Source organism: Bufo bufo, chromosome 3 (genome assembly GCF_905171765.1).
Source record: "Bufo bufo chromosome 3, aBufBuf1.1, whole genome shotgun sequence".
NCBI classification, from domain to species: Eukaryota; Metazoa; Chordata; class Amphibia; order Anura; family Bufonidae; genus Bufo; species Bufo bufo.
This window is the reverse complement of record NC_053391.1, coordinates 154,788,582-154,799,315: the sequence shown is the minus strand read 5'-3', so window position 1 is coordinate 154,799,315 and position 10,734 is coordinate 154,788,582. Positions and strand designations below refer to the sequence as shown.

At 41.1% G+C, this 10,734-nt stretch overlaps 1 protein-coding gene across 1 annotated transcript; it reads left to right on the top strand.

Moving 5' to 3' along the window:
* Nucleotides 1-6,121: 6,121 nt before the first annotated feature.
* LOC120993675 (syntabulin-like) lies at nucleotides 6,122-8,544 on the top strand (the record flags this gene model as incomplete). The annotated part of the gene is made up of 1 exon (XM_040422156.1): nucleotides 6,122-8,544. A coding segment is annotated over one exon (1,776 nt), but the record flags the coding sequence as incomplete, so codon positions are not given.
* Nucleotides 8,545-10,734: the final 2,190 nt, after the last annotated feature.

The window sequence follows — 10,734 nt, the reverse complement described above, 5'->3', positions numbered from 1 at the left end:
CACGTGGAAGCGCTTTGTAGTGTTGTCGTGGGCTTCTGATACGTGCCTCCACACTGCAAAAAATAGGACATGTCCCTCTTTGGCCGTATCTTGCGGATCATGGACATATTCAAGTCCATGGGTCCGCATCCACAGCAGAGCCCTTACGTTTGTGGGCATTATCCCTTATAGTATATGGAACCCAAAACTGAATCTCAAATACAGGACATAGCATTGCATGGGATTTATAAAAAAAAAGGTAATATTACACTGGGATCTCTTTTTACACACCCTAAAATCTTATTTGCTTTAGCAGCTACTGCTGCTTAGCTTACTTGTAACCAGAATACTCAAGTCCTATTATAGCCCTGTTGCCCCCAGTTTCATTTCATTTAAAATAAAACTGTGGTCTATATGCTTTATTTTACATTTTTTGACTTGGAAATTTATCTGCCATGCCCTAACCTATGCTGCCAGCTTATCTAGGTTTTGCTATAATGTTCGACACTAAAGCTGGGCTTTACATATCCTACACAATTTTAAATTATTGGCAAAAAAATCTACACTTTACTCTCATTCCCATACACAAGATTATTAAAGAGATAAAAACAAGTTATCTAGATACTGAGTGGCTCTGCTTTCTCCTATATGATCTTGTATGACTTCAGGCAACTCGATCCAGCCTGTTATTTGGGGGATTTATGTAATTAGATTGTGCGTTCTCATTCTATATCTTCCCAGCATTTATGTCTGTCTCCTATATGTATCCGCTAATATTGGTGATTGTGCATTTTTTCTATATATGATATATCAGTCTGTGGGATATTTGCTGATTTGAACAAGCTACCGGTATTTAGATATATTAGATATATGGTGGTTCTCCCTGCCTCCGCCTACATGACCTCTGTATGACTTCTGGCAACTCGATTCAGCCTAGTAATTGGGGGATTTATGCATTTAGCTTGTGTGCTCCCATCTCATATCTACTCAGCATTTATGTTTTTCGCTATCTGGGGGGTTTATGTACTCAGCATGTGCGCTATTATATGACATTTTTCTTGCTATTAGGTTCTCCTCCTATATGTATCACCCGTGACTGCTCATCGGGCAGTGTCTGTATATATTATATATAACCTTGTGGGACATCTACAACTTTATGCGCATGAATTAAGTTGTTCGGATCGTATACTGAAGTGAGGTAGTGCCTTACACAGATCTGGATTAGCAGTGGAATTGGCATGAAAGAGTTTCTTAATACTCTCATTGTCTGGTCTTAAAATTAACCCCCCACTCTTTCTAGATCTTTGAATTGTGCTTATAGTTGTAACCTATCGATCTACAAAAAAAAAAAAAAAGCTGCCAAAGTACCGTAATTTAGGAGGACTGTCCTCGCCGAAAGGTTCGGGGGGGGGGGGAGCCCACAGGCGCGTTTAGATAAATTCTTGAATTCGCCACCACCCAAAACCAGGGGAGGTGCTCAAAGATCTGCCCCACAGGCTGAGTCCGTATCAGTTAACACAGAAGAACAGGGCCCATCAAAGACCAGCTCACCCCAGAGTGAAGGCCTGGAAAGTATTAATAAAAAACTAGCGAATATACTGGGTGTTGTAAACGCTACTAGCACCGCAGTTGCAGAGTTGACCTTCTCCCTCTGACAAGGAGATGTCACGATTATTAGAGATGAAATGACAAAGCTGAGATTAAAGGTGAAGGAATTGGAATCCGCAGTCAGTTCTGTCACTTCAGAGAATGGTGTATTAAAAAAGAGATTAGAAGAAGTAGATGAAGATCATTCTTGGCTTAGAAAGAAAGGGGTCTGAGTTGGAGGATAGGTTACGCAGATAGAATTTGCTGCTGGTAGGGTTCCCAGAAGGGGCAGAACAGGATAATCCCTCGAATTTCATTCAAAAATGGCTGGTGGAAAATTTAGGCCCTGATTATGATGCATCCACCTTCTGTGTGGAAAGGGCCCACAGAATCCCTTTTAAAAAACCTCCTCCAGGGGCACCCCCTAGGTCAATCCTAGCAAAATTTGTTTATTCAAAGGATAGGGACTGGGTACTTAGACGTAAAAGAGAAGCAGCAGATATACATTTGGATGGTAATTTAATATCAATATTCCCCCAATTTTTCGTGAGAGACCCAAATTAAAAGAAGAACGTTCTTAGATGTGAAAAAAAGACTGGCTGTGGCTAAGATTAAGTATTCCATGTTATATCCTGCAAAATTGAGGGTGGTACATAATGATTCTGTTTTTCTTTTTTTCCATACAGACGGATGCGGTGCAATGGTTGGACTCAATGGGCTTATGAAAGAGTATGTAAAGGTGGGGAGGAGGGAGGATAAGAGGGGAGATGGCGGGGGGAGGTTTGGTGGTAGGTAAGAGGTTGATGGGTAGTACGAAATACCTTGTCAACCATGTTGGGGGGTTTTTGTGTCTGGGTGTAAGGGAGGGATTGGCTGTCGTCACTTGCTTTGTAGGTCTGCGTGCCTCTCTACGAGATGGGGGGCTGGGAGTCGAATCTATATATATAGCTTATGCCATGTAATATTCTATTCTGGAATGTGAGAGGGCTGGGAGACAGAGTGAAGAGGACGGTGGTGTTTGATCTTGTGGTTCGTCATTTGCCCGCTATTGTGGTTTTATTAGAGACCCACGCAACAGCAGATAGGCTCTATACACTGAAAAGGAAATGGGCTTCTTTTGAGTACCATGCTTATTATTCGTCCTATTCAAGAGGTGTCAGCGTTTATATTCACCGTGGGATGGAGTTTCAACCTGTAGATAATATGATAGACAAAGAAGGGAGATTTGTATTCCTTCATGGCTTTTGGAGAGGGCAGGAGATGATATTGGCATTTGTTTATATTACTCCACCATACAAATCAACTGTCCTCTCTCAATTAGACAAATATATAGCCACAAAAAATCAATGAGCATTATTAGTGGCAGGAGATTTTAACGCAGTTCTTGACCCTGAGTTGGATGAGTTCTCCGCCTCTTCTGGACAGGGTCGGACGGGATCGCCTCTGAGTAGTATTTGCCTGGAACTGGCGCTGGTGGATATCTGGCGCCACCTCTATGGCAATAAGAAAATTTTCTCTTGCTTTAGCCAGTCATATGGGTCAATGTCCCGTATTGCCTTGGCTCTTGCAACCCATGATCTGAGTCATCAGGCACTGAAAATGAAGTATGAGCCCCATGGAATTTCAGATCACTCCCCAGTCCTGATCGTGTTCAGAGGGACGGAGGCTCCAGCTTCGGGCAGAACCTTCAAATTGAATTTGCATTGGTTTGATGTGATAGGGGAGCAATGCCGAATTGACCAGGATATACAGGAATTTGGGGGCTTTAATGTAGGCTCAACACATATACACTATGTGTGGGATGCATTGAAGGTCCATATAAGGGGCCTATACTTCACAAAAATCAATAGGCGTAGATTTGAATGGTGTCAAAGGGAACAACAGCTGACAGAGTTAATTAGGAGTCTACATGCTTCATTAATCGTCCGCCATAATGCGCAAAATATAAATGAGTTAAAAGAGGCTAATCTACAGCTCAAGACCCTTTTGTATAGTAAAGCACAACATAAGCTTCTTTTCCAAGGTCAAAATCGCTTTTGTGAATCGGGTAAAACGGGCAAGTTTCTTGCACGATTAGTAGCCAATCAGAGAGAGCCCACTACCATAAGGGAAATTAGGAACGCACAAGGAAATAGGGTAAGGTCCTCAGAGGAGATAAGGGAGGAATTTGTGAAATACTATTCCACTCTCTATAAGTCTGATTCTAGGTGTAGTCGCAATGATATGGACCAATATTTACAACAATTGGATCTTCCTCATCTAGTCGAACAGGACAAAGAGATGTTGGATCGCCCTATACTTTTGGAGGAACTGTAATCGACACTCCAATCCCTAAAGTATAATTCATCCCCTGGTCCAGACGGCCTCCCATTTGAATTGTACAGGTATCATGCTAAATCGCTCCTCCCGATTCTTCTGCGGGTCTTAAATGAATCCTGTTTATATGGCTCTTTACCTCCATCATTTAGAGAGGCAGTGATCACCCTGGTGCTAAAAACGGATAAAGACACAAGCGATATGGGGTCATATAGACCCATATCGCTCTTAAATACGGACTACAAGATATTCACTAAAATATTGGCTAATCGCTGAAGAGGGTTATAGCCTCTTTGGTACACCCCAATCAGACGGGTTTTATTCCGGGTCGGCAAATACAGATGAGTTTATATAGGGTGTATTTGAATCTCTCTGTCGGGAGTAGTATAGACCACTCCATCCTGTCTCTAGATGCCGCAAAGGCATTTGACAGGATGGAGTGGCCTTTTTTGTGGGCTACCATGTCTCAACTTGGTTTGGGGAATACGTTCATGGGAATGACCCAAATGCTATAAGAGCCCCCTGTCCCCCCTTCTTTTCACCCTATTTATCAAACCGTTGGCCTGTAAGATCCGAATAGATAAGCATATAGACGGCTTCAGGGTGGCGGGAGTGAGCGATAAAATAATATGCCGATGATGTGATTCTGTTCCTGGATCAGGGATGGAAAACCCTTTCTTAAGTGATAGAAGTAATAGAGGATTTTGGTAAACTGTCAGTCTATTTGATCAACTGGACTAAGTCATCGCTTCTCCTGCTGAACCGTAAGGCCGTAGATGTGGGGAGTGGAGTTAGTGTTCTGGCCCCTAACGATACCTTGGATTATTTGGGGGTTAGAATTGTGGTTCCCATAAACAGATTTTATGAGCTCAATTTGGCCCCGGTTTTGAATAAAGTTAAGTCCAAAATACGCGCTTGGCAGAAATTGATATTGGCACAGACAGATCGAATAGCATTGGTCAAAATGATTATCTTGCCCATCGTGATGTACCCGTTGTGCGCTTCGATGACATCTTTTTTCATAGATTGGAGACTCTTATCAATGATCTAATTTGGGGAAGGAAGAGGGTGCGTATAAAGCAGCGATATTTATCGTTGTCGGAGTTAGATGGTGGCCTGTCATTTCCTTTCTTTCAAGGATATTATTTATGTGCACAGATTCAGCGTTGCTGTAACTATAAACAGAATTTACTTGCACGATACTTGATAAAGGTTATGGATAAACCAATAGAGAATATCTTCACATGTTTGGAGTCGGGGTATATGGGATTGAGGAAGTCTTTGCCAATCCCTTGCTCCCTACAGAGGGCTTGGAATAAGCTTACGGAGATTCTTAAAGTTTCTTGTCCTTTTGCCTTTTCCCCTCTGTGGGAGAACAGGGGTCTGGTGGAATTCTTCAAAATTACAGATTTCGTGTATTGGTCACGTAAGGGAGTCATAAATGTGTGTCACTTGTTTTATGGGGGACATTTTAAATCCTTTAGAGAACTTAATTTGACTGATAGTTCACCATTAGATTTGTTTATGTATGCACATTTAAACACACATTTGAAGCCTCTAGGAATAAAGGCTATATTTTTCCACGAGAAAATGTATTTTTTGATTATTGTTACGCCCAGAAGGAAGGGAAGGTTAAGATATCTAGATTATACGGTAAACTCCGAACGGCATTGGCAACTGTGACACTTTTTAAAAGCCCTAATAAATGGGAGCAAGAGTTGCACTGCTCCCCACTACGGTGGACTAATATTTACAGGAATGTGAGGAAAGTTACAGTTTCCAATGCTCATAGATTGATCCAAGTTAAGATCCTTCACCGACTGTATTATACGCCAAAAATGCAGGCTAAATTTCCCCAAAATAAAGGCCGGGACTGTTGTTGCCCCAAATGCGGATATGTTAATGCGGACTTCGCTCATCTACTTTGGAATTGTAGTAAACTACAAAATTATTGAGAGCAGGTTTTTACACCTTACAAAAGGAGTCTGCTATGATGTTTAACCCTGGGGTGTTGACGGTGATATTGGGATACTTTGCTCCAGAAATGGAAATCCCGGCCCAGGTCAGACAGATTTGGAGGAGGGGCCTGATGGTGGCAAAAGTTATGTTAGTCAAACACTGAGGCTCTGCCTCCCCGCCCTCGATAAATGAATGGATCCTGCACCTTCAACAAATTAGAATGTTTGAGGATATTGAAAGGAGACGGAGAGCGGCACGCATGACTGTTTAGTTATAATCTGTGTCCCCAGTCAAGACACCCTCTGATGCTGGCATGAGCCCAATGGGATTCTGCACCAGAAGTGAGGATGAGTACAGCCACAAGAGAGTCAGTGTCGGAACTTTTGCAGATGGAAACGTTCAGCCGGCTCGATACAAAAAGGAACTGAAGAGCGGTTTCATGAAGACAGGAAGTGAAGCAGACTTCAGTTCTGCTAGCAGTACCGGCAGCATATCTGCTCCAGAGGTTCATATAAATGCTGTGTCCGGAGGCAAGAAGACGTCATTCTCACGCAATCGTGTCTCCCACAGACGAAGTCATACATGCTCCTCGACAAAGCCTGTGCACAGTCCCCCTGTCTCGCGTGAGAAGGATCTTTTTTCAGTTCTCTGCAGAAACCAGACTACCCCAATAAATGTTCATGATGCCTACGGTGTGTCTTCTCCGAGCAGCAGTAACTCTGGGTCCTACAAGGGCAGCGATACCAGCCCTACTCTACGACGTACCATGAGATATGCATCTTGTGGTGATAACCACAGCATCAAGCCGCCGTTTCCTGAACAATATCTGATCCCACTTCAGCAGAAGGAAGTCTCTCTACGGCACCTGAAAGCAAAGTTAAAGGAGTCACAGGGCACCCTGGAGGAAAGGGAAACAGAAATAGAAGACCTAAAATCTCAGCTCGCTCGCATGAGAGAAGACTGGATTGAGGAGGAATGTCATCATGTGGAGGCCCAGCTTGCCTTGAATGAAGCCCGGAAGGAAATCCGACAACTAAAGCAGTTCATTGAGACGATGAAAAACTGTTTAGCTGAGAAGGATAAAGGAATTCAGAAATATTTTATAGACATTAATATTCAGAACCGGAAGTTGGAGACTCTGCTGCGTAGCATGGAGCTGGCTCAAGATGGGGCATTTAGAGATGACTCGTGTTTGGACTACATATGTAACTCTCCAGGGGCGTCTCTTACAGAAAGTGCCATTTACGATAAAATGTTGGATGCACTTCTAATGGAAGACCAAGCAATGGAGGAAATGGCAGATTGTGACCTCCTGAATGATGATCTGGCAAACAGAGACTGTTTGTATGATGATGTCGTCATGGACACCATGAGTGATGGAAGTCTGACAAATTTTAATTCTACCACATTGCAGGGCAAGGTCAGCTTTGAAAAGGACAGGGAGAAATTTAATTCCAAATGGGCTCAAGGTTCAAGTTGGATGGAACAGGCAATCCAGACCGATATTGTTCCTTACAGCCTAGATCTTGAAAATCTCATCCTGAAGAACTTTGAATCTCATAATGACAAGCTGATTGGTCATTCTTCTGTTTTGCAGGGGCTCCAATTGAAGTGTTCTACTAACTTAATAGATTTGACCCCCGATTATCCAAATTCTGCCATACTTCTATCCCCGGATTCTCAGAACAATGCTTCTCTTCTAATTCCCATGTCAAACCGTGCTATGAAAGAACTTGATTTTGATGGACCTTCAGTTCAACTGCCAAGTACAGACACAGCACAGACCTGTGTAGCCGAGAAACACTGGAGTGACCATTTTTTGACCGACCTCCTGGCTGTGGCTGTGCCTGTAATTCCTTCAGTTTTATGGGCATTCACTACCCAAAGAGGAAATCCTGACCCGGTGTATAACTTTGGTACGATGATGCGAGTTTGTTGTTTGATGGCTTTACATACTCTTCGGAAAACCTCAACCAACACTTATATTTTATTCTTGACGTTTTGTAGAACTTTGACCTATACCATCGACTGGACATTGTCCTGTTCTACTACTTAAAGGGGAAACTGTAAATGATCTCCCAGTTTTTTTAATCTCTTAAAAAGGACCCACTACGTTCCTAATTTTTGTTTTGCTTTCGTTTGGTACTCTCTATGGCTTGTTCGATAGATTCACAACCAAAAAGCTAAATATATAGCTCTGGGATTTCAGAAATATCGAATACTATAAATACTTATTCAGGTGGGTGTTTTGTACCAGTGACTGTCCATATTCTAGACATAACACCTGGATCCATTGTGGGTCTGCTGGAACTGAGCTTATGGCAGCATAGCCGTCTGATTCAGTTCAGTAGGGTTCCTGATGTTGCATCCAAACTACATATGGTTGAAAGTGTACAATGCGCTTGTCTGAATGAGAGTTTTTACAAATTTGCCATCTCTGATGCAACACTGCCAGAATATGTTAGTGTGTTACTTCCCCTTTAATGACATTTGCTGTGATGCATAGAGCACTTACTAAATTGAATGAATTTCAATTTGGCACTTTTGCACCTAAAATGGTTTTCATTTGCACTTTATCACCTAATTCACTTTATGTTTCTTATTAAATACAAAAGAAAAAATAATTCACTTTAGGTTTCTTATTAAATACAAAAGAAAAGTAAAAATCATAAATCACTTTACATTTCTTACTAAATGCAAAAGTAACGTAACCCATTTGCTGGCGTATTTGTGTATGACCTATGACTATCCATTGCATTCCAGATATTCCTAGCAGCGCTGTTCTCCGCACCATTTCATAGTGCCCCGGTTTCTGCTGTAGGTGCCCTTGGCTGTCTGTGAAGTATTTTATTGTTACCTATGGTAATGTAAGTTTTCTTGGTAACTGCATTGTGTCAGAGCATGTTGTACTGAGAGTCGTGCCTGTATTTAAGAGGTTATTGCAAAGTGTTTACAGTGTAACATAGTATGCAAGACGTATTTATAGATCCATTGTATAGTAAGTATAAGAAATTCTAGAAGTGGAGCACTTCCATTATAAGTATATATTATGTGTTGCTGTATGCAAACACAGCTTGCCGGTTGTCTGTATGTACAGATTCAATAAAGACCTTCTCTATAAAAAAAAATTAAAAAAATTAAAAAAAAGAGATAAAAAAGAATGGGGCCTAACATAGATCCATGTGGTACCCCACTGCTGACTTTAGCAGGACATTTTCTGTCCTGCAACTCTTTCTTTTCCCCATATATTGTCTTTTGTCCCTGCATCTGTAGTTGTAGTACAAAGATGTTGTGTCATACAATATCAAGTGCTTTTAAAAATCTCGATATATCACATCAGCTGTATGATCAACATCCAAATTTGAACATACCTCATCATAGAAGCCCAGGATGTTAGTTATCACGATCTGTTTCAAATAATCCAGGCTGGTTATCAGTTATTCATTTATTAACCATTATATACTTTTGCAGTTCATCTCTTAGCGTGCCTTCAAATACTTATCAGTTGGTAGTTACACGCTTCTACCTTGTTATTGTTACCCTTCTTAAATATTGGTACAACATCAGCCATCCTCCAATCCAGTCTAACAATGGCAGCACTGATATAAGAGTGTCAGACTGTGTTGGTACATGCCCCAACTGGTACCAACCACCTCTACCTTCATTTCAAACTGCTGGCAATTCCTTTATAACTTTAGCATGAATAATAAAAAAAAATGGCACCACATAGAGTGATAGGAAAAGTTGCTAAAACAGACATGTCTGGAGAGGTCACAGGTCCTCTATAAGCAAAGATGATGCACCAGCCGAATAGTCAGTGGTAAAATCTTCCATGGTGGAGGTGTGCAGCACGGGAGAAGTCCTGAAGATAGATGGACGTGAGGTAAGTTGATCAGGGAGGATGTTAAGAAAGATCTTTGGACAAATGGAGGACGTGAGTGACGAAGAAGAGAGTGGGAACATAAGAAGATATTGTCCAGACTAGTAACAGAGTTTTAAATTAATTCTAGAGAAGCAGGAAATGATCAGCAAAGATCAAAGGCGATAGTACAGCCATTAGACAGAATGTTTTTGCTGCTTCAGCTCAATACTCTGTTATCTTCTTCAAGATTTCTACCAGCAGTGCACTAACATTATGAAGATTACAATCTGCTTCATTTTAACGTTCAATATTACTTAACAGTATCATGCTTGATTACAATCGAGGGCTGTTATAGCAGTAATGGAGCGTATTAGTAATTACAACAATATTCATTTGTTTGTTAAATGTTAAAGTGATGCAGCTTGTGTTATCAGAATTTAGTGTGCGGTTTAAATAAACAGCAGATGGCGCCATGGTCTCATAAGAAGAAAGCATGAGTTTTTAATACCTAGTTGAGCAAATGTAGGTGTATTCGTTTTTGTTAATCTAGTAGATGATAACTGAACACAGGGCAGAAAGATGAAGCCTCCTAGATAATAACACCAAATAATAACACATATAGGAGTAGCAGAACAAAATTTGTCATTTAACTTTTCTTTTGTGCACAATGCTGACTGAGTTCAGATTGCTCATTAGGTTTACTTGCCGTACTATGATTTATTTATCTACAGATAGCAAGGAGCAAATGGTCTAATTGAAAAGCTAATGCTAGGACTATGAGGCTACAGTGTAGGGCCATGATGCATATAATGATTTGTAGATATCTTTAAGAACTGCTGGTATGGGCATATATGCACACGTGTGCATGTTACTGTGCATTATGCAACCAATGGTTTGGAACATTCAGTAGCCCAGAACTTCAGCAGTTCTGAAGATACTGTACTATGCTACAAATTTCAATTGATATTATCCTATACAGATGTTTGATTCATTACTTTTCCTCTTGGTTTCTCATATCCTCAAATGAGTGC